General features: G+C 42.5%; 1 protein-coding gene across 2 annotated transcripts in view; it reads right to left on the bottom strand.

The window, feature by feature from the left end:
• Positions 1-25,060, bottom strand: part of LOC139752852 (ATP-dependent DNA helicase DDX31-like) — a 185,736-nt gene that overhangs the window by 42,208 nt on the left and 118,468 nt on the right. For both annotated transcript variants that reach the window (XM_071668819.1, XM_071668820.1), the window contains exon 13: positions 10,982-11,081. In XM_071668819.1, coding sequence (XP_071524920.1) covers positions 10,982-11,081 — 100 coding nt within the window. The remainder of the gene's footprint in view (positions 1-10,981; positions 11,082-25,060) is intronic.

Raw genomic sequence — 25,060 nt, 5'->3', positions numbered from 1 at the left:
TTAATATGGGTAAAACTGAAAGTTGATGGAGAGAGATGGGTGATTATTGGTGCATATGCACCTGGGCATGAGAAGAAAGATCATGAGAGGCAAGTGTTTTGGGAGCAGCTGAATGAGTGTGTTAGTGGTTTTGATGCACGAGACCGGGTTATAGTAATGGGTGATTTGAATGCAAAGGTGAGTAATGTGGCAGTTGAGGGAATAATTGGTATACATGGGGTGTTCAGTGTTGTAAATGGAAATGGTGAAGAGCTTGTAGATTTATGTGCTGAAAAAGGACTGGTGACTGGGAATACCTGGTTTAAAAAGCGAGATATACATAAGTATACGTATGTAAGTAGGAGAGATGGCCAGAGAGCGTTATTGGATTACGTGTTAATTGACAGGCGCGCGAAAGAGAGACTTTTGGATGTTAATGTGCTGAGAGGTGCAACTGGAGGGATGTCTGATCATTATTATCTTGTGGAGGTTGAGGTGAAGATTTGTATGGGTTTTCAGAAGAGTGAGTGTTGGGGTGAAGAGGGTGGTGAGAGTAAGTGAGCTTGGGAAGGAGACTTGTGTGAGGAAGTACCAGGAGAGACTGAGTACAGAATGGAAAAAGGTGAGAACAATGGAAGTAAGGGGAGTGGGGGAGGAATGGGATGTATTTAGGGAATCAGTGATGGATTGCGCAAAAGATGCTTGTGGCATGAGAAGAGTGGGAGGTGGGTTGATTAGAAAGGGTAGTGAGTGGTGGGATGAAGAAGTAAGATTATTAGTGAAAGAGAAGAGAGAGGCATTTGGACGATTTTTGCAGGGAAAAAATGCAATTGAGTGGGAGATGTATAAAAGAGACAGGAGGTCAGGAGAAAGGTGCAAGAGGTGAAAAAGAGGGCAAATGAGAGTTGGGGTGAGAGAGTATCATTAAATTTTAGGGAGAATAAAAAGATGTTCTGGAAGGAGGTAAATAAAGTGCGTAAGACAAGGGAGCAAATGGGAACTTCAGTGAAGGGCGCAAATGGGGAGGTGATAACAAGTAATGGTGATGTGAGAAGGAGATAAAGTGAGTATTTTGAAGGTTTGTTGAATGTGTTTGATGATAGAGTGGCAGATATAGGGTATTTTGGTCGAGGTGGTGTGCAAAGTGAGAGGGTTAGGGAAAATGATTTGGTAAACAGAGAAGAGGTAGTAAAAGCTTTGCGGAAGATGAAAGCCGGCAAGGCAGCAGGTTTGGATGGTATTGCAGTGGAATTTACTAAAAAAGGGGGTGACTGTATTGTTGACTGGTTGGTAAGGTTATTTAATGTATGTATGACTCATGGTGAGGTAACTGAGGATTGGCGGAATGCGTGCATAGTGCCATTGTACAAAGGCAAAGGGGATAAGAGTGAGCGCTCAAATTACAGAGGTATAAGTTTGTTGAGGATTCCTGGTAAATTATATGGGAGGGTATTGATTGGGAGGGTGAAGGCATGTATGGAGCATCAGATTGGGGAAGAGCAGTGTGGTTTCAGAAGTGGTAGAGGATGTGTGGATCAGGTGTTTGCTTCGAAGAGTGTATGTGAGAAATACTTAGAAAAGCAAATGGATTTGTATGTAGCATTTATGGATCTGGAGAAGGCATATGATAGAGTTGATAGAGATGCTCTGTGGAAGGTATTAAGAATATATGGTGTGGGAGGCAAGTTGTTAGAAGCAGTGAAAAGTTTTTATCGAGGATGTAAGGCATGTGTACGTGTAGGAAGAGAGGAAAGTGATTGGTTCTCAGTGAATGTAGGTTTGTGGCAGGGGTGTGTGATGTCTCCATAGTTGTTTAATTTGTTTATGGATGGGGTTGTTAGAGAGGTGAATGCAAGAGTTTTGGAAAGAGGGGCAAGTATGTAGTCTGTTGGGGATGAGAGAGCTTGGGAAGTGAGTCAGTTGTTGTTCGCTGATGATACAGCGCTGGTGGCTGATTCATGTGAGAAACTGCAGAAGCTGGTGACTGAGTTTGGTAAAGTGTGTGAAAGAAGAAAGTTAAGAGTAAATGTGAATAAGAGCAAGGTAATTAGGTACAGTAGGGTTGAGGGTCAAGTCAATTGGGAGGTATGTTTGAATGGAGAAAAACTGGAGGAAGTAAAGTGTTTTAGATATCTGGGAGTGGATCTGGCAGCGGATGGAACCATGGAAGCAGAAGTGAATCATAGGGTGGGGGAGGGGGCGAAAATCCTGGGAGCCTTGAAGATTGTGTGGAAGTCGAGAACATTATCTCGGAGAGCAAAAATGGGTATGTTTGAAGGAATAGTGGTTCCAACAATGTTGTATGGTTGCGAGGTGTGGGCTATGGATAGAGTTGTGCGCAGGAGGATGGATGTGCTGGAAATGAGATGTTTGAGGACAATGTGTGGTGTGAGGTGGTTTGATCGAGTAAGTAATGTAAGGGTAAGAGAGATGTGTGGAAATAAAAAGAGCGTGGTTGAGAGAGCAGAAGAGGGTGTTTTGAAATGGTTTGGGCACATGGAGAGAATGAGTGAGGAAAGATTGACCAAGAGGATATATGTGTCGGAGGTGGAGGGAACGAGGAGAAGTGGGAGACCAAATTGGAGGTGGAAAGATGGAGTGAAAAAGATTTTGTGTGATTGGGGCTTGAACATGCAGGAGGGTGAAAGGAGGGCAAGGAATAGAGTGAATTGGATCGATGTGGTATACCGGGGTTGACGTGCTGTCAGTGGATTGAATCAGGGCATGTGAAGCGTCTGGGGTAAACCATGGAAAGCTGTGTAGGTATGTATATTTGCGTGTGTGGACATATGTACATACATGTGTATGGGGGTGAGTTGGGCCATTTCTTTCGTCTGTTTCCTTGCGCTACCTCGCAAACGTGGGAGACAGCGACAAAGCAAAAAAAAAAATATATATATATATATATATATATATATACACACATGTACATATTCGTACTTGCTTACCTTCATCTATTCGTAGAGCTAACCCACCCCATAGGTAACAGCATCGCTGTCCCCTGCTTCAGTGAGGTAGCGCTAAGAAAATAGACGAAAAAAAGCCATATTCATTCACACTCAGTCTCTAGCTGTCATACACCAAAACGACAGCTCCCTATGCACATCCAGCCCCCACAGACCTTTCCATGGTTTACCCCAAACGTTTCACATGCCCTGGTTCATTTCACTGACAGCACGTCGATCCCAGTATACCACATCAATCCAAATCACTCTATTCCTTGCATGCCTTTCACCCTCTTGTCAGTATACCACATCATTCCAATTCGCTCCATTCCTTGCATGCCTTTCACCCTCCTGTATGTTCAGCCCCTGATCAGTAAAAATCTTTCACTCCATCCTTCCACCTCCAAATTAATTTGGTCTCCCACTTCTCTTTGTTCCCTCTACCTCTAACACATATATCCTCTTTGTCAATCTTTCCTCACTCATTCTCTCCATGTGACCAAACCTTTTAACACACCCTCTTCTGCTCTCTCAACCACACTCTTTTTATAACCCTTTCATTACTTACTCGATCATACTACCTCACACAACATCCTGCCCTCAAACATTTCATTCCCAACACATCCACCCTCCTCTGCACAACTCTATCTATAGCCCATGCCTTGCAACCTTATAAATTTGTTGGAACCACTATTCCTTCGAACATACTAATTCTTGCTCTCCAAGATAACATTCTCACCTTCCAAACATTGCTCAATGCTCCCAGAATCTTTGCCCCCTCCCCCATCCTATGATTCACTTCTGCTTTTATGGTTCCATCTGCTGCCAAATCTACTCCCAGATATATAAAACACTTTACTTCCTCCAGTTTTTCTCCATTCAAACTTACCTCCCAATTAACTTGTCCCTCAACCCTACTGAACCTAATAACCTTGCTCTTATTCACATTTACTCTCATCTTTCTTCTTTCACACACTTTACAAACTCAGTCACCAACTTCTGCATTTTCCCACCTGAATCAGCCACCAGGACTGTATCATCAGTGAACAACAACTAACCCACTTCCTAAGCCATCTCATTCACAACAGACTGCATACTTACCCCTCTCTCCAAAATTCTTGCATTCACATCCCTAACCACCCCTTCCATAAACAAATCAAACAACCATTAAGATGTCATGCACCCCTGCTGCAAACCGACATTCACTGGGTACCAATCACTTTCCTCTCTTCCTACTCATACACGTGCCTTACATCCTAAGTAAAAACTTTTCAATGCTTCTAGCAACTTACTTCCCACACCATATACTCTTAATACCTTCCACAAAGCATCTCTATCAACCCTATGATATGCCTTCTGCAGATCCATAAATGCTACATACAAATCCATCTGTTTTCCTAAGTATTTCTCACATATATTCTTCAAAGCAAACACCTGATCCACACATTCTACCACTTCTGAAACCACACTACTCTCCCCCAATCTGATGCTCTGTACATGTCTTTACCCTCTCAATTAATACCCTCCCATATAATTTCCCAGGAATACTCAACAAACTTATACCTCTATAATTTGAACACTCCCCTTTATCCCCTTTGCCAGATATACATATATATATTTATTTATTTATTTTTTTTCTTTCGTACTATTCGCCATTTCCCGCGATAGCAAGGTAGCATTAAGAACAAAGGACTGGGCATTTGAGGGAATATCCTCACCTGGCCCCTTCTCTGTTCCTTCTTTTGGAAAATTGAAAAAAACGAGAGGGGAGGATTTCCAGCCACCCGCTCCCTCCCCTTTTAGTCGCCTTCTACGACAAGCAGGGAATAAATGGGAAGTATTCTTTCTCCCCTATCCCCAGGGATATATATATATACATATATATATATATATGAATATATATATATATGTAGGTTTGCGGCAGGGGTGTGTGATGTCTCCATGGTTGTTTAATTTGTTTATGGATGGGGTTGTTAGGGAGGTAAATGCAAGAGTTTTGGAAAGAGGGGCAAGTATGAAGTCTGTTGGGGATGAGAGAGCTTGGGAAGTGAGTCAGTTGTTGTTCGCTGATGATACAGCGCTGGTGGCTGATTCATGTGAGAAACTGCAGAAGCTGGTGACTGAGTTTGGTAAAGTGTGTGGAAGAAGAAAGTTAAGAGTAAATGTGAATAAGAGCAAGGTTATTAGGTACAGTAGGGTTGAGGGTCAAGTCAATTGGGAGGTGAGTTTGAATGGAGAAAAACTGGAGGAAGTGAAGTGTTTTAGATATCTGGGAGTGGATCTGGCAGCGGATGGAACCATGGAAGCGGAAGTGGATCATAGGGTGGGGGAGGGGGCGAAAATTCTGGGGGCCTTGAAGAATGTGTGGAAGTCGAGAACATTATCTCGGAAAGCAAAAATGGGTATGTTTGAAGGAATAGTGGTTCCAACAATGTTGTATGGTTGCGAGGCGTGGGCTATGGATAGAGTTGTGCGCAGGAGGATGGATGTGCTGGAAATGAGATGTTTGAGGACAATGTGTGGTGTGAGGTGGTTTGATCGAGTGAGTAACGTAAGGGTAAGAGAGATGTGTGGAAATAAAAAGAGCGTGGTTGAGAGAGCAGAAGAGGGTGTTTTGAAGTGGTCTGGGCACATGGAGAGGATGAGTGAGGAAAGATTGACCAAGAGGATATATGTGTCGGAGGTGGAGGGAGCAAGGAGAAGAGGGAGACCAAATTGGAGGTGGAAAGATGGAGTGAAAAAGATTTTGTGTGATCGGGGCCTGAACATGCAGGAGGGTGAAAGGAGGGCAAGGAATAGAGTGAATTGGAGTGATGTGGTATACCGGGGTTGACGTGCTGTCAGTGGATTGAATCAAGGCATGTGAAGCGTCTGGGGTAAACCATGGAAAGCTGTCTAGGTATGTATATTTGCGTGTGTGGACGTATGTATATACATGTGTATGGGGGGGGGGTGGGCCATTTCTTTCATCTGTTTCCTTGCGCTACCTCGCAAACGCGGGAGACAGCGACAAAGTATAAAAAAAAAAAAAAAAAAAAAAATATATATATATATATATATATATATATATATATATATATATATATATATATATATATATATAAATACATACATTATCCCTGGGGATAGGGGATTAAGAATACTTCCCACGTATTCCCTGCGTGTCGTAGAAGGCGACTAAAAGGGGAGGGAGCGGGGGGCTGGAAATCCTCCCCTCTTGTTTTTTTTTTTTTTAATTTTCCAAAAGAAGGAACAGAGGGGGCCAGGTGAGGATATTCCAAAAAAGGCCCAGTCCTCTATTCCTAACGCTACCTCGCTAATGCGGGAAATGGCGAATAGTTTAAAAGAAAAGAAAAGAATATATATACATATATATATATATATACATATATATATATATATATATATATATATATATATATATATATATCCCCCTTTTAGAAAGTTAAAATACAAGGAGGGAGGGTTTCTAGCTTCCCGCTCCCGTCCCCTTTAGTCGCCTTCTACACGTTGGGTATGCATGGGAAGTATTCTTTCTCCCCTGCATATATATATATGTGAGAAACTGCAGAAGCTGGTGACTGAGTTTGGTAAAGTGTGTGGAAGAAGAAAGTTGAGAGTAAATGTGAATAAGAGCAAGGTTATTAGGTACAGTAGGGGTGAGGGTCAAGTCAATTGGGAGGTGAGTTTGAATGGAGAAAAACTGGAGGAAGTGAAGTGTTTTAGATATCTGGGAGTGGATCTGTCAGCGGATGAAACCATGGAAGCGGAAGTGGATCATAGGGTGGGGGAGGGGGCGAAAATTTTGGGAGCCTTGAAAAATGTGTGGAAGTCGAGAACATTATCTCGGAAAGCAAAAATGGGTATGTTTGAGGGAATAGTGGTTCCAACAATGTTGTATGGTTGCGAGGCGTGGGCTATGGATAGAGATGTGCGCAGGAGGATGGATGTGCTGGAAATGAGATGTTTGAGGACAATGTGTGGTGTGAGGTGGTTTGATCGAGTAAGTAACGTAAGGGTAAGAGAGATGTGTGGAAATAAAAAGAGCGTGATTGAGAGAGCAGAAGAGGGTGTTTTGAAATGGTTTGGGCACATGGAGAGAATGAGTGAGGAGAGATTGACCAAGAGGATATATGTGTCGGAGGTGGAGGGAACGAGGAGAAGAGGGAGACCAAATTGGAGGTGGAAAGATGGAGTGAAAAAGATTTTGTGTGATCGGGGCCTGAACATGCAGGAGGGTGAAAGGAGGGCAAGGAATAGAGTGAATTGGAGTCATGTGGTATACAGGGGTTAACGTGCTGTCAGTGGATTGAATCAAGGCATGTGAAGCGTCTGGGGTAAACCATGGAAAGCTGTGTAGGTATGTATATTTGCGTGTGTGGACGTGTGTATGTACATGTGTATGGGGGGGGGTTGGGCCATTTCTTTCGTCTGTTTCCTTGCGCTACCTCGCAAACGCGGGAGACAGCGACAAAGTATAAAAAAAAAAAAAAAAAAAAATATATATATATATATATATATATATATATATATATATATATATATATATATATATTATTTCATTATTACACTTTGTCACTGTCTCCCGATTTACCGAGGTAGCGCAAGGAAACAGACGAAAGAATTGGCCAACCCACCCACATACACATAAACACATGCATATATACATTTCAACATATACATACATATACATACACAGACATTTTTTTTTTTTTTTTTGCTTTGTCGCTGTCTCCCGCGTTTGCGAGGTAGCGCAAGGAAACAGACGAAAGAAATGGCCCAACCCACCCCCATACACATGTATATACATACGTCCACACACGCAAATATACATACCTACACAGCTTTCCATGGTTTACCCCAGACGCTTCACATGCCCTGATTCAATCCACTGACAGCACGTCAACCCCGGTATACCACATCGCTCCAATTCACTCTATTCCTTGCCCTCCTTTCACCCTCCTGCATGTTCAGGCCCCGATCACACAAAATCTTTTTCACTCCATCTTTCCACCTCCAATTTGGTCTCCCTCTTCTCCTCGTTCCCTCCACCTCCGACACATATATCCTCTTGGTCAATCTTTCCTCACTCATTCTCTCCATGTGCCCAAACCATTTCAAAACACCCTCTTCTGCTCTCTCAACCACGCTCTTTTTATTTCCACACATCTCTCTTACCCTTACGTTACTTACTCAATCAAACCACCTCACACCACACATTGTCCTCAAACATCTCATTTCCAGCACATCCATCCTCCTGCGCACCACTCTATCCATAGCCCAAGCCTCGCAACCATACAACATTGTTGAAACCACTATTCCTTCAAACATACTCATTTTTGCTTTCCGAGATAATGTTCTCGACTTCCACACATTCTTCAAGGCTCCCAGAATTTTCGCCCCCTCCCCCATCCTATGATCCACTTCCGCTTCCATGGTTCCATCCGCTGCCAGATCCACTCCCAGATATCTAAAACACTTTACTTCCTCCAGTTTTTCTCCATTCAAACTCACCTCCCAATTGACTTGACCTTCAACCCTACTGCCAGATCCACTCCCAGATATCTAAAACACTTTACTTCCTCCAGTTTTTCTCCATTCAAACTCACCTCCCAATTGACTTGACCCTCAACCCTACTGCCAGATCCACTCCCAGATATCTAAAACACTTTACTTCCTCCAGTTTTTCTCCATTCAAACTTACCTCCCAATTGACTTGACCCTCAACCCTACTGTACCTAATTACCTTGCTCTTATTCACATTTACTCTTAACTTTCTTCTTTCACACACTTTACCAAACTCAGTCACCAGCTTCTGCAGTTTCTCACATGAATCAGCCACCAGCGCTGTATCATCAGCGAACAACAATTGACTCACTTCCCAAGCTCTCTCATCCACAACAGACTTCATACTTGCCCCTCTTTCCAAAACTCTTGCATTTACCTCCCTAACAACCCCATCCATAAACAAATTAAACAACCATGGAGACATCACACACCCCTGCCACAAACCTACATTCACTGAGAACCAATCACTTTCCTCTCTTCCTAAGCGTACACATGCCTTACATCCTCGATAAAAACTTTTCACTGCTTCTAACAACTTGCCTCCCACACCATATATTCTTAATACCCTCCACAAAGCATCTCTATCAACTCTATCATATGCCTTCTCCAGATCCATAAATGCTACATACAAATCCATTTGCTTTTCTAAGTATTTCTCACATACATTCTTCAAAGCAAACACCTGATCCACACATCCTGTACCACTTCTGAAACCACACTGCTCTTCCCCAATCTGAATAATAAATATAAATATATATATCTGGTGATATGGAACCTACATCCTTATAATACCCGAGACACACATCCCACCTACTTGTATTTGATCTTAAGATGATTTTACATTTTAGTTGGGGAAGAATAGTTTTACAAACTTAAGAATTGTAATTTTCAATGATCAAAGCTCAAGTTATGTAAAATGCAAGGCATGATATTTTTGGTCACTTAGACACACTATAGTTCAGCAGAAGGTACCAGAAGCAGACCATGATAGAAATGGACAGATGTAGTGAGAGAAGAGATTATGGCTAGACTGGGGATTGCATACAGTGGAAGCACAGTGTGTATGGATGTCTTAACTGACAAGTCAACTTAGTGTGTAAAGTAAAAATCAAAGGAGCACTTTAATGAGTTTGGGCAAGGGTTAAGGATGTATGAGAACAATCAGTAAAGGCTGTATATACCAGATCCATTCCCTTATATTAAGAATGGAGTAACAATAAAATATTACAAATAAACTGAAATCTTTAAATCAAGTCAGTCACCATCCAGAAAATGTTCACAATGAAACTCACATTTTCTACTGGAAAGCAACATTTTCACTGATATCACACAACTTACCATGTCAAGTCTTCATAACTGCTAAGGGAAACTTTTCTCCTTTGTGACAACGAGTATGCAAAAAGACTCCTCTCATTTTGTCCAATATAATCCTTCTTTTAGTTAGTCTCAAATTTTTTTCCCCCCTTTCAAATATACGATACAGATTATCTTATTACTGCTCCAAGACCTAAAGTTTTACAATTACTCTTTATATTGTGTTCATATGGCTTCCATGTAAAGTGATGCACATGAACAACGATACTAACTTTCTTTCATAACCACAAAAGCTTGTGAAAGGACAATAAATAAATAAACAATATCTGCAACATGGAAAATGTGTGCAACTAAGACTAGACAACAGGATGTATGGGAACATCTTATATTTCCCTAATTCCCTTACACTTTCCATATACATATATCTAACATGGAACTGTCTGTATTCAGAATACACTTACTGAAGAATTTTCTACAAACACTGAGGTTCCTTCAGATCTTTTTTGCCAATCTTTTATAAAAGCTTGGATTCCCTCTCCTGAGCACATTCCAACACTCATTGCAAATAAAGGAGACAAAAAGTATGGTACAATACAAAATGACAGTAAGAAGATTATTTAAGACAGAAGTACAGTGACCATGGTGTTTGGAAAGGATACTGAATAGCTATATTAAAAACAATTTTATTGGACATAGGTGAAAATTCATGCCTATTAATAAATCCAAAACATACTTAATTTTTCATTCAGAATCAATTAGCAAAATTATACAAAACTGGAAGAAGGATTTTCACAAATCATTCACCATTAGGCTCAAAAAGTGGTACTATGAAAAGTATATCAAGAAACAGGCTTGCACTTACTGAATAGCTATATTAAAAACAATTTTATTGGACATAGGTGAAAATTCATGCCTATTAATAAATCCAAAACATACTTAATTTTTCATTCAGAATCAATTAGCAAAATTATACAAAACTGGAAGAAGGATTTTCACAAATCATTCACCATTAGGCTCAAAAAGTGGTACTATGAAAAGTATATCAAGAAACAGGCTTGCACTTATCATTCTAACTAAATACCACATTCCTCTATCTCAATCCAAAACTAGTATGAAATATGATTATTCTTTTGTCATATAATGAAAGAGATCCCAGGATGTAAACTGGAACATACCTTTCTTTGCGATATCATGAAGATCACGGTCAGATAGTAACAATTTCTCAACCTGCATTTGGAATCTGGTAGCTGCTTCCTCAACTGTGTGACCAGCAATCTGTGGCAAGGTAAAAATCTGATAAAATTAGTTCCTTTGATGGCACATGTAAATACACAAACTCCTTTCCAATCATGAGAATGTCTCTGTTACTTCATCCTCTTGCCTTTACTACCTATGGAAAATACCTGACAAAAGAAGAGAGGACTTATCCTTTCTCCTACTTCGGCTATTTTCTAAAGTCACATTCACAATGCAGAATGACAAGGTGGTAACATAGCACTGGCAGCTGATTCAGGTGAGAAACTGCCTATCTAGTGACTCTCATCATATCAGGCATCCAGGATCAAGAAACTCAGAACTAACTCCTAGTCACTGACCCTCCACTTGAACTGCCTGACACCCTGTCCTTGTGCTGCAGTGAGGAGTCAGCCTACAACACAGAGGAAGACCTGGCAGGCAAGTCAAAGACTGTTTAAAGGATGAAGCATCATAGGTGCTTGACAAGTTGCTCCATCAAACAACAACAAAAATGCCATCAGCAGCTTGATGGCTAAGGTACCATGGTACATCCAGAAGGATGAGAGAAGCAGTGTCCTGCCTATGAAATGGAGTGCTCCCATTATGGCAACATGGAACACTTCAAGAAAGTGTGTCAAAATAAATGTACAGGATTCACAGAAACCGTGCAACAATAACAAACCAATAAGCAAAGCTGGCCATTGCCGGGAGCAGAGTGACATCCATGGGTCCCAAGCCAACAGTCGTGAGCCTAAAGTCAATATTGGAGAGTTTTTACCTCACAAGACATGTAGAGAGGCTCAGCTGTGCAAACCCCAACAGAAACGACAGCCATTGGACCATGACAGCTTAAACAGTGTGGTCTCCACGAGTCTGATCTCCCCTTTCGGCAGGACAAGGAGGTTCTTGTGGAAAACAGCAACAAATTGGCACGAGTAGGATCATTCAAGGCAATTCGTATCCACGGAGATGTGTCAACCAACACTACCATCGATGTATTCTGTGACACAAACAATGCACTGCTCTCCTGGTATGACACCAGAAACCAAAACATTATCCTGCTGACTACCCTTAGCAGATAAAGTTGCTCCACAAACAATGCCCAGCCAATATTAACCCTGATGTCTCCAATGCAGAGCAGTTGCAAGAGGATTGCCAGAAGCTTCTGGCAGATCTCCAGGACATCCTAGAGAACCCAGAGGAGGTTCCCCAAGGAACACAGCTGTGGACCATGTCTGGCTTGCCTATGCACCACACACTCCCCAGGCCATCCCCCTGGCCTGGTGAGCAGACAAGCAGATGTTAGACATTATGGTGCAGCAGGGGATCATCCAGCAACTAGGTGACAAGGTATCAAAGCAGAGGGGAGGCATCCACATCACCATGAACCTTGCCAAGATGAAAAATCAAGTTTTGCAACTCATCCACCCTACCCCAACACCATGCAATGCCATCATGGTTGCTAATTGCTCCAAATATTTCACAACTATGAAGGCAATACTGGGATACTGGCAGCTTCCGCTAGCAGAGGAGGCACAGCCATTCACCACCTTCATAATGCTGTGGGGATGTTACAAGTTTCTATGTGGCCCCATGGGATTTGTGCCCACAAGGGACAAATTATGCAGATGAAGTGACATCACTCTTGAAGGCATCAACAATTGTGCCAAGGTCATGGATGACGTACTTGTCTGGGACTCAACCTACAGTCAACTTCAACATGTCTGGGAGATCCTTCAATGATGTCGCAAAAACAGCATAACCATGAACCACAGCAAGGTTATGTATGCCAGCCAGTCTGCTGAGTTCTGTGCATATGGTATCACAGCCAAGGGTATGACTGCAAACCCAGATAAGGTGAGTGCGACCACAAATTTCCCCACCACAACCAACATCATGGACCTCAGGTGATTCATAGTTCTCGCGAACAAAACACAGACTTCACCCCGAGCATAGCAACAGCGGCAGACATTCGCTTCTCCTTTCTCAACTCTAGGAATGATTTCAAGTGAATCTCATTCCACCAAGCATCACTCGAGAAAGTGAAACAAGCCCTGGCCTCGACTCCAGTTTTTGCCCACTTCAATCCTGCCCTTCCTCCAGTTCTGCTGATAGATGCCTCACTTCAGAAAGGTGTGGGTCAAGCCTTCTTCAGTGCCACAGTGACAAGCAGAAGCTGGTGCAATGTGGCTCTCATTTTCTTTGTGATGTACAAACAAAATATGCCACTGTGGAGTTACTGCTCATGGCAGTGAAGTGGGCCGTGAAAAAGTGCCACCTGTATCTGCTAGGTCTACCAAACTATGATCTCATCACTCACAAACTGTTGGTGCCCATTTTGAATGACTACACACTGGACACTACACAGCACTCACATCTCCAGCATCTAAAGACAACACAGTTTTCCTTTATGAAAAATTAGTGTGAGCTAGAGGGCATGCAAACCCCAATGTGCACCTGCAGAAGACCCGACCCCAGCAAATCTCATGGCAGAGGTGGACATTACCTATTTTTTATGAAGATGCATGATGGCCAGAGCAGTGGAGGTATTGTCGTGGCCTCCTGATCACCTCCATGACCCGCTCATCTAGGAAATATGTCCTGCTGTTGCCCAGCAAGATATCTACTGTCAGCTCTATGATGCAGTTATCACAGATTTTCTCATGAACAGGAAAAAAGTACCAGCAGAACTATGGGACTTCTGGGAAATATAAGATAACCTCGCTACTGAAGATCTCGTTCTCCAAGGTTCCTGGCTCATCATCCCTGTCACATTTCGCCATAACATTTTGTTCCGCCTTCATAACTCTGACCAAGACATAGAGGCTACAAAACACAGTGCCTGGCAGAGGGTGTGGTGACCTGGCATCACTAGTGACATCATGAACACTGTGCATACATGTGAAGTGTGTCAAACACTTCAGTTATCCCAGGTAAAAGAGCCACTAATGTGTGACCCTTCCCCATCCTGACATTTCGAGGATGTCTCTCCTGACCTGTTCTTCCATGCAGGGAAGGAATCTGAGCTGTATGCCAACTGTCTGGATGGATGGCCACACAATGGTGAGTATGTAGGGGATGCCACATAAAGAAGCACCACTGAGCTTCTCCACAGATTCTTTGTTAATATGAGCAATACCTGTGTGTCGCCTCACAGACGGTGGACCTCAGTTCTCAAGCCAAAATTTGGTGCCTTTCTCAAGCACTGGAGTATGAATCACCACGTCTCATCATCATATTATCTGCAAACCAATGGTTATGTTGAAGTCTGTGTGAAGCAGGCGAAGCTCATCACCATCAAGACCACCTGTAATGGATGCCTAGATGATGAAAAATTCGACCAAGGACTGATGGAGATACAAAACATCACCCACCCAGAAGGTTGGTCACCCGCTGTGTACAGCCATGTTAGTTCACCACCACTCCTTTGCTCCCAAGTGGCAGGATGCAGCAGATGAGTGTGATGCACAACAAATCACACTGCAGCGGAAGGCGGAAGAGTACTATAACAGCACCATCCGCTCTCTAATCCCCGAAATCAACTCCTTTCAAGCTTGGTGAACCTGTCCTCATGCAAGATCCCATCATGAGCCAAAGGGACACAGCAGGGGCAATTATAGGTATCGGTTGCCACCACGACTACCACGTCAAGCTCCCCACTGGTAACATACTATGAAGAAACTGCCATTTCCTAAGGCCACATCAAGCTCCCCACACCACCTTTCCCATGACTTTGCCACCAGTCTGCACTATCACCTCAAACCTACCTGCCTGCTCCTCTCGGGCCAACGACCAAGGGATAACAACAGCCCGTGTGGAAGACAGGCATACGGTTTATCTTTCCCTACCCCCATATCACCTAGATGCAGCTACTGCAGACATAAGCTGATGGGACACCTGATTATCTATGTCCTCCCGAGTTCAGACTCTCCTGGGAAGATCAAGGACATTTGTGTTATGTATCCTTATGTATCACATTATGTCTCATGTATCCATACTTGTAATGCTAAAAATGTGTTACGCTCATGTCCTTCTTATTTTGAAAGAGCATCATGCGCTCTGTTGGCTGAAGCAATAAGGTTTCAAGCAGTCGACACAATCTCTCACGTCTCAGTCTAACTTCTGCATCTTGTTTGTCTGTAAATAAACTTAGTGTCACGTCTTCACTAGCGTCTTTGTTTCCCCATTCCTACAACATCAAAACACGTTCAAATACCTACGTCTGAGCCTATGACGAGGATGAGCATCCCTCACTTAGCTCTTTTATTTCTGTTCCATCTTTTAGAAATTAAAAGTACAAGGAGGGGAGGGTTTCCATTCCCTTGTTCCCACCCACCTTTAGTCACATTATACAACATGCTGGGAATATGTGAAAGAACAGAAAAAAGTTGTGAAGAGCTTTTAATGGAGATGGGTCTTGGATGCATTAAACTTAACCAGCCATCATATACACCTCTGAGATATCCTATCCAAGTCTGAGTTTAATGAGGAAGCTGTGTTGAGATGAGATACAGATTGAGTGAGAGAAGAAGGTGCAAAACTGAAGGATGTTGAGAAATGCACTATTGAGTTATCATTGTAAGAGTGCATTTGATTATATTTGTGGAAGAGAAGAAAACTGATAAAAATGAGAAAAAGTTTGGGGGATAGGATGGAACCTTGACAGTCCCTGCTGTTGATGGGGAGGGGATGATCCATAAACAACCACAGAGATAGATCAGCCGGCAGAGGGGAAGCTAGATATGAATGAGCAAATTAAAGGAGGTACACCAAAAGAGATAAGCTTAGATAAGAGATCCTCATGCCACACCATGTCAAAAGCTTTGGATATGTTAAGGGCAACAACACAGGATTCCCAAAATCTTTCAGGGATGATGACCAGGCATTAATCAAAGAAAAAATATCAAAAGTGGATCTTGCCTTAAGGAAGTCAAACCAGCAATTGGAGAGAACATTTATGAGAATTCAGGATGTCTAAGTCTAAGGATATGGGAGATGAGGAGGGATTCAAAGACTTTGGAAATGGTACACATCAAAGCAATAGGACAATAGTCTGAGGTGTTAGAATGGTCACCCTTCTCAGGGATGGGTTGTACCAATGCGTGTCTACAAGAAAAAAGTTCTGGCTTTTGAAAAGAAACGGAAGACAAGCAAGCACAGGCATACGTTCTGATGCACACTCTTTCAGTAAATGGGAATGGTTGCCATCAGAACCATATGCCCTGCTTGTGTCCAAAGAGAGAAATGCTTTTCTGACAGTCCAAAAAGAGATTACAAGGAGGGGCATAGGATAAGTAAGAGGAGCATCAGGGAGTGAATGAATGTTAGTTATCCAGGTTGGAGTTAGAGGAGAAACAAAAACAAAAGAGAGTTACTTTGTCTACTGGAAAGAGAGATATAGTGCTGTCAGAATAGGAACCTGAAGGAACAGTAGAGCGATGCAAGTTGTTATAGAAGGAGAGGAAATCATACTTCCTCTGAATAAAGGAACAGTTTGCCTCACAGATACCATAATTGCAATGATTACAAGCAGTGATAAATGATAAATGAGTGTTACAGAAAGGTGAGTTTTTCCAAGCCCAATATGCCTAATCCCCACCTCTGAATAGCCTCAAAACAGGAACAGTTGGAATGTGGATTGGTGAACAGGGCACTTGAAAGGACAGGGGATAAATGTCTCCATTCCTGCAACATTCCTCCATTCCCTGGGGATAAGGGAAAAATAATACTGCCCACACATTGCTAATGTGTCGTACAAGGCGACTACAGGGGACGGGAGCAGGGGGCTGGAAACCCTCCCCTCCTTGTATTTTAACTTTCTAAAAGGGGAAACAGAAGAAGGAGTCACGCGGGGAGTGCTTATCCTCCTCGAAGGCTCAGACTGGGGTGTCTAAATGTGTGTGGATGTAACCAAGATGTGAAAAAATGAGAGATAGGCAGTATGTTTGAGGAAAGGATCCTGCACTTGTTTTGGCTCTGAGTGAAACGAAGCTTAAGGGTAAAGGGGAAGAGTGGTTTGGGAATGTCTTGGGAGTAAAGTCAGACGTTAGTGAGAGGACAAGAGCAAGGGAAGGAGTAGCACCACTCCTGAAACAGGAGTGGTGGGAGTATGTGATAGAGTGTAAGAAAGTAAACTCTAGATTGATATGGGTAAAACTGAAAGTGGATGGAGAGAGATGGGTGATTATTGGTGCATATGCACCTGGGCACGAGAAGAAAGATCATGAGAGGCAAGTGTTTTGGGAGCAGCTGAGTGAGGGTGTTAGTAGTTTTGATGAAAGAGACCAGGTTATAGTGATGGGTGATTTTGCAAAGGTGAGTAATGTGGCAGTTGAGGGAATAATTGGTGTACATGGGGTGTTCAGTGTTGTCAATGGAAATGGTGAAGAGCTTGTAGATTTATGTGCTGAAAAAGAACCGGTGATTGGGAATACCTGGTTTAAAAAGAGAGATATACATAAGTATACATATGTAAAAAGGAGAGATGGCCAGAGAGCATTATTGGATTATGTGTTAATTAATAGGCATGCGAAAGAGAGACTTTTGGATGTTAATGTTCTGAGAGGTGCAACTGGAGGGATATCTGATCATCATCTTGTGGAGGCGAAGGTGAAGATTTGTAGAGGTTTTCAGAAAGGAAGAGAGAATGTTGGGGTGAAAAGAGTGGCAAGAGTATGTGAGCTCGGGAAGGAGACTTGTGTGAGGAAGTACCAGGAGAGACTGAGTACAGAATGGAAAAAGGTGAGAACAATGGAAGTAAGGGGAGTGGGGGAGGAATGGGATGTATTTAGGGAAGCAGTGATGGCTTGCACAAAAGATGCTTGTGGCATGAGAAAGGTGGAAGGTGGGCAGATTAGAAAGGGTAGTGAGTGGTGGGATGAAGAAGTAAGATTATTAATGAAAGAGAAGAGAGAGGCATTTGGACAATTTTTGCAGGGAAATAATGCAAATGACTGGGACATGTATAAAGGAAAGAGGCAGGAGGTCAAGAGAAAGGTGCAAGAGGTTAAGAAGAGGGCAAATGAGAGTTGGGGTGACAGAGTATCATTAAATTTTAGGGAGAATAAAAAGATGTTTTGGAAGGAGGTAAATAAAGGGTGTGAGACGAGGGAACAAATGGGGACTTCAGTGAAGGGGGCTAATGGGGAGGTGATAACAAGTAGTGGTGATGTGAGGAGATGGAGTGAGTATTTTGAAGGTTTGTTGAATGTGTTTGATGATAAGAGTGGCAGATATAGGGTGTTTTGGTCAAGGTGGTGTGCAAAGTGAGAGGGTTAGGGAGGATGATTTGGTAAACACAGAAGAGGTAGTAAAAGCTTTGCGGAAGATGAAAGCCAGCAAGGCAGCGGCTTTGGATGGTATTGCAGTGGAATTTATTAAAAAAGGCGGTGACTGTATTGTTGACTGGTTGGTAAGGTTATTTAATGTATGTACAAAGGCAAAGGGGATAAGAGTGAGTGCTCAAATTACAGAGGTATAAGTTTGTTGAGTATTCCTGGTAAATTATATGGGAGGGTATTGATTGAAAGGGTGAAGGCATGTACAGAGCATCAGATTGGGGAAGAGCAGTGTGGTTTCAGAAGTGGTAGAGGATGTGTGGATCAGGTGTTTGCTTTGAAGAATGTATGTGAGAAATACTTAGAAAAGCAAATGGATTTGTATGTAGCATTTATGGATCTGGAGAAGGCATATGATAGAGTTGATAGAGATGCTCTGTGGAAGGTATTAAGAATATATGGTGTGGGAGGCAAGTTGTTAGAAGCAGTGAAAAGTTTTTATCGAGGATGTAAGGCATGTGTACGTGTAGGAAGAGAGGAAAGTGATTGGTTCTCAGTGAATGTAGGTTTGCGGCAGGGGTGTGTGATGTCTCCATGGTTGTTTAATTTGTTTATGGATGGGGTTGTTAGGGAGGTAAATGCAAGAGTCTTGGAAAGAGGGGCAAGTATGAAGTCTGTTGGGGATGAGAGAGCTTGGGAAGTGAGTCAGTTGTTGTTCGCTGATGATACAGCGCTGGTGGCGGATTCATGTGAGAAACTGCAGAAGCTGGTGACGGAGTTTGGTAAAGTGTGTGGAAGAAGAAAGTTAAGAGTAAATGTGAATAAGAGCAAGGTTATTAGGTACAGTAGGGTTGAGGGTCAAGTCAATTGGGAGGTGAGTTTGAATGGTGAAAAACTGGAGGAAGTGAAGTGTTTTAGATATCTGGGAGTGGATCTGTCAGCGGATGGAACCATGGAAGCGGAAGTGGATCATAGGGTGGGGGAGGGGGCGAAAATTTTGGGAGCCTTGAAAAATGTGTGGAAGTCGAGAACATTATCCCGGAAAGCAAAAATGGGTATGTTTGAAGGAATAGTAGTTCCAACAATGTTGTATGGTTGCGAGGCGTGGGCTATGGATAGAGTTATGCGCAGGAGGATGGATGTGCTGGAAATGAGATGTTTGAGGACAATGTGTGGTGTGAGGTGGTTTGATCGAGTAAGTAACGTAAGAGTAAGAGAGATGTGTGGAAATAAAAAGAGCGTGGTTGAGAGAGCAGAAGAGGGTGTTTTAAAATGGTTTGGGCACATGGAGAGAATGAGTGAGGAAAGATTGACCAAGAGGATATATGTGTCGGAGGTGGAGGGAACGAGGAGAAGAGGGAGACCAAATTGGAGGTGGAAAGATGGGGTGAAAAAGATTTTGTGTGATCGGGGCCTGAACATGCAGGAGGGTGAAAGGAGGGCAAGGAATAGAGTGAATTGGAGCGATGTGGTATACAGGGGTTGACGTGCTGTCAGTGGATTGAATCAAGGCATGTGAAGCGTCCGGGGTAAACCATGGAAAGCTGTGTAGGTATGTATATTTGTGTGTGTGGACGTGTGTATGTACATGTGTATGGGGGGGGTTGGGCCATTTCTTTCGTCTGTTTCCTTCCGCTACCTCGCAAACGCGGGAGACAGCGACAAAGTATAAAAAAAAAAAAAAAAAAAAAAAAATGATTCATGGTGAGGTGCCTGAGGATTGGCGGAATGCTTGCATAGTGCCACTGTACAAAGGCAAAGGGGATAAGAGTGAGCGCTCAAATTACAGAGGTATAAGTTTGTTGAGTATTCCTGGTAAATTGTATGGGAGGGTATTGATTGCAGTAAAAAGTTTTTACCGAGGATGTAAGGCATGTGTACGTGTAGGAAGAGAGGAAAGTGACTGGTTCTCAGTGAATGTAGGTTTGCAGCAGGGGTGTGTGATGGTTGTTTAATTTGTTTATGGATGGGGTTGTTAGGGATGTGAATGCAAGAGTTTTGGAAAGAGGGGCAAGTATGCAGTCTGTTGTGGATGAGAGAGCTTGGGAAGTGAGTCAGTTGTTGTTCACTGATGATACAGCACTGGTGGCTGGTTAATGTGAGAAACTGCAGAAGCTGGTGACTAAGTTTGGTAAAGTGTGTGAAAGAAGAAAGTTGAGAGTAAATGTGAATAAGAGCAAGGTTATTAGGTAGAGTAGGGTTGAGGGTCGATTCAATTGGGAGGTAAGTTTGAATGGAGAAAAACTGGAGGAAGTGATGTGTTTTAGATATCTGGGAGTGGATTTGGCAGCGGATGGAACCATAGAAATGGAAGTGAATCATAGGGTGGGGGAAGGGGGTGAAAATTTTGGGAGCCTTGAAAAATGTGTGGAAGTCGAGAACATTATCCCGGAAAGCAAAAATGGGTATGTTTGAAGGAATAGTAGTTCCAACAATGTTGTATGGTTGCGAGGCGTGGGCTATGGATAGAGTTATGCGCAGGAGGATGGATGTGCTGGAAATGAGATGTTTGAGGACAATGTGTGGTGTGAGGTGGTTTGATCGAGTAAGTAACGTAAGGGTAAGAGAGATGTGTGGAAATAAAAAGAGCGTGGTTGAGAGAGCAGAAGAGGGTGTTTTAAAATGGTTTGGGCACATGGAGAGAATGAGTGAGGAAAGATTGACCAAGAGGATATATGTGTCGGAGGTGGAGGGAACGAGGAGAAGAGGGAGACCAAATTGGAGGTGGAAAGATGGGGTGAAAAAGATTTTGTGTGATCGGGGCCTGAACATGCAGGAGGGTGAAAGGAGGGCAAGGAATAGAGTGAATTGGAGCGATGTGGTATACAGGGGTTGACGTGCTGTCAGTGGATTGAATCAAGGCATGTGAAGCGTCCGGGGTAAACCATGGAAAGCTGTGTAGGTATGTATATTTGTGTGTGTGGACGTGTGTATGTACATGTGTATGGGGGGGGTTGGGCCATTTCTTTCGTCTGTTTCCTTCCGCTACCTCGCAAACGCGGGAGACAGCGACAAAGTATAAAAAAAAAAAAAAAAAAAAAAAATGATTCATGGTGAGGTGCCTGAGGATTGGCGGAATGCTTGCATAGTGCCACTGTACAAAGGCAAAGGGGATAAGAGTGAGCGCTCAAATTACAGAGGTATAAGTTTGTTGAGTATTCCTGGTAAATTGTATGGGAGGGTATTGATTGAGAGGGTGAAGGCATGTACAGAGCATCAGATTAGGGAAGAGCAGTGTGGTTTCAGAAGTGGTAGAGGATGTGTGGATCAGGTGTTTGCTTTGAAGAATGTATGTGAGAAATACTTAGAAAAGCAAATGGATTTGTATGTAGCATTTATGGATCTGGAGAAGGCATATGATATGAGTTGAAAGAGATGCTCTGTGGAAGGTATTAAAAATATATGGTGTGGGAGGCAAGTTGTTAGAAGCAGTAAAAAGTTTTTACCGAGGATGTAAGGCATGTGTACGTGTAGGAAGAGAGGAAAGTGACTGGTTCTCAGTGAATGTAGGTTTGCAGCAGGGGTGTGTGATGGTTGTTTAATTTGTTTATGGATGGGGTTGTTAGGGATGTGAATGCAAGAGTTTTGGAAAGAGGGGCAAGTATGCAGTCTGTTGTGGATGAGAGAGCTTGGGAAGTGAGTCAGTTGTTGTTCACTGATGATACAGCACTGGTGGCTGGTTAATGTGAGAAACTGCAGAAGCTGGTGACTAAGTTTGGTAAAGTGTGTGAAAGAAGAAAGTTGAGAGTAAATGTGAATAAGAGCAAGGTTATTAGGTAGAGTAGGGTTGAGGGTCGATTCAATTGGGAGGTAAGTTTGAATGGAGAAAAACTGGAGGAAGTGATGTGTTTTAGATATCTGGGAGTGGATTTGGCAGCGGATGGAACCATAGAAATGGAAGTGAATCATAGGGTGGGGAAGGGGTGAAAGTTCTGGGAGCCTTGAAGAATGTGTGGAAGTCTAGAACTTTATCTCGGAAAGCAAAAATGGGTATGTTTGAAGGAATAGTGGTTCCAACAATGTTATATGGTTGCAAGGCATGGGCTATGGATAGAGTTGTGCGGAGGAGGTGGATGTGCTGGAAATGAGATGTTTGAGGACAATATGTGGTGTGAGGTGGTTTGATTGAGTAAGTAATAATGTGTGGTAATAAAAAGAGTGTGGTTGAGAGAGCAGAAGAGGGTGTTTTGAAATGGTTTGGTCACATGCAGAGAATGAGTGAGGAAAGATTGACCAAGAGGATATATGTGTCAGAGGTGGAAGGAACGAGAAGTGGGAGACCAAATTGGAGGTGGAAAGATGGAGTGAAAAAGATTTTGAGTGATCAGGACCTGAACATGCAGGAAGGTGAAAGGCGTTCAAGGAATAGAGTGAATTGGAACGATGTGGTATACCGGGGTTGACGTGCTGTCAATGGATTGAACTAGGGCATGTGAAGCGTCTGGGGTAAACCATGGAAAGTTCTGTGGGACCTTGATGTGGAAAGGGAGCTGTGGTTTCGGTGCATTATTACATAACAGCTAGAGACTGAGTGTGAACGAATGTGGCCTTTGTTGTCTTTCCTAGCGCTACCTCGCACACATGAGGGGGGAGGGGGTTGTTATTTCATGTGTGGTGGGATGGCAATGGGAATGAATAAAGGCAGACAGTATGAATTATGTACATGGGTATATATGTATATGTCTGTGTGTGTATATATATGTATACGTTGCGATGTATAGGTATGTATATTTGCGTGTGTGGACGTGTATTTCTATACATGTGTATGTGGTTGGGTTGGGCTATTCTTTTGTCTGTTTCATTGCGCTACCTCACTAACGCAGGAGACAGCGACAAAGCAAAATAAATAAATAAATATCCTGCAACAATATAATAACCTCTGCTGTGTGTTTGGTGGAGACAGAAGCATCACCACATAAGAGACAGTAATCTATCCAAGGGAAATTAAAAAAAAAAGAATTTTCACAAGGTATTCCAGTCAGCTTTTTTGAGGTGCCAATATTCATGCTTAGATGGAGGTCCCATTAAAATAGATACATTTATGAGTGTGTCATCAGGTGAACCACTTGGGGGCAAGATTGTGTAGTTACAGTGGGATGGATCGGAGGTGAAAAACAGATCCAGAACATTAAGAAAGTGGTCACAGTGATCAGGAATATGAATAAGGTGGGATATAATTTGCTCTAGATCATTAAAAATGGAGAACATGAGAGCTTCAATTCCCCAACCATCCATATGGGAGGAATTCAACCATTCCCTAAAGTGAATATTAAAATTCCTGAAGTAAAGGATTTCAGCTTGCAGGTGAGAGGATGCTACAGTCTAAAGGCAGGAGTTTGGATAGTCAAAGACATAATAAACACTTCTAACTAATTTTTTCTTTCTACTCACTCCTGAACCAATTTTTATGAGTCCTGGTGTTACCAAAGTCCTTTCTCAGAACTCCTGCAGCCCAAGTAGGCACTACTTCGGAAGCATCAGTAAGGAAATGTGCATTCCTTTGGAATGTGGCATTGAAATGTATATTCCTTTGGAAAGTTAAGTTCTTTGAAAAGATGTGATTCCAATGATACAGCCACATCAAAGGCAACTTGCATGTTCACCTCGAGCAGGCAGAATCCAAAGTCACTTGCATCTTTTATGATCAAAAAGGTGACTGATGCATATGATATGTATTCCAAGCACAATAGTATAATGCTACTGACATCTATAGATAAGTGGTGGAATCTACCATTAGCTGGGAATTCAAATGAGAGTGGGAAACATTGCACTGTCAAATGATAACTTCTTACTCGCATTTTCACCTTAAGCATACAGAATCCAAGTTGCTTGCATCTTTTATGATCATAAAGGTGACTGATGTATATAATATGTATTCCAAGCACAATAGTATAATGCTACTGACATCTATAGATAAGTGGTGGAATCTACCATCAGCTGGGAATTCAAATGAGAATGGGAACCATTACACCGTCAAATGATAACATTAGCAGTAAACTTGCACATCAAATATCTATTCTATCTATATCTTACAACTGACATTCTTTCCATATGCACAATCTACCGCAAAGTATCATGCTTAACCCACCCTAGCACTCCATAATTCATTCCCTTTGCATTCCCTACCATACCAAATCTCACACACACACCCTCATTTCTTTCTTCATTCCATTCTAGTCATACCACATACTCCTCTCCTCTCAAATGGCTCATTTCCACAGACTGGATTCTTAACATCTGTGACACACTCCATGACCACATTTCACTGCACAGGTCAGGGTAAGGAGGAATATGCTGTCACTTAATTCTTTCTTCATTTCCATACTTACACCTGTACTCTTTATTGTCTTGTCAAAGGGCCCTATGACTCTTCTACTCTGTGCTCTCCCTTATTTCTCCTTCCATATTAACAAATGTGCCCAAATACTTAAATTCTGACACCTCTTTAAATTCTGACACCTCCTCCAGTCTTTTCCCCCCATATCCACAACAGTTTAGTACAGCTTCATCTCTCACTCTATGGGGCTTTGCAAAATCTATACTTTCACTATTGTTTCCTTTCAAACACCATTTCTTTAATTTTATCCACATTTAACTTCAATTGCCTATGCTTACAAACACCACAAAATACACTTGCAACCTTCTGCAACTCCTCTCTCAGCAAACAACACAGAATCATCTGCGAACAGGAATGTCACTAGCCACCATATCTCACCACCACAATCCATCACTGCACCCACT

The sequence above is a fragment of the Panulirus ornatus genome, chromosome 13, assembly GCF_036320965.1.
Source record: "Panulirus ornatus isolate Po-2019 chromosome 13, ASM3632096v1, whole genome shotgun sequence".
Classification (NCBI taxonomy): Eukaryota; Metazoa; Arthropoda; class Malacostraca; order Decapoda; family Palinuridae; genus Panulirus; species Panulirus ornatus.
This window is presented reverse-complemented; position numbering and strand designations above follow the sequence as displayed.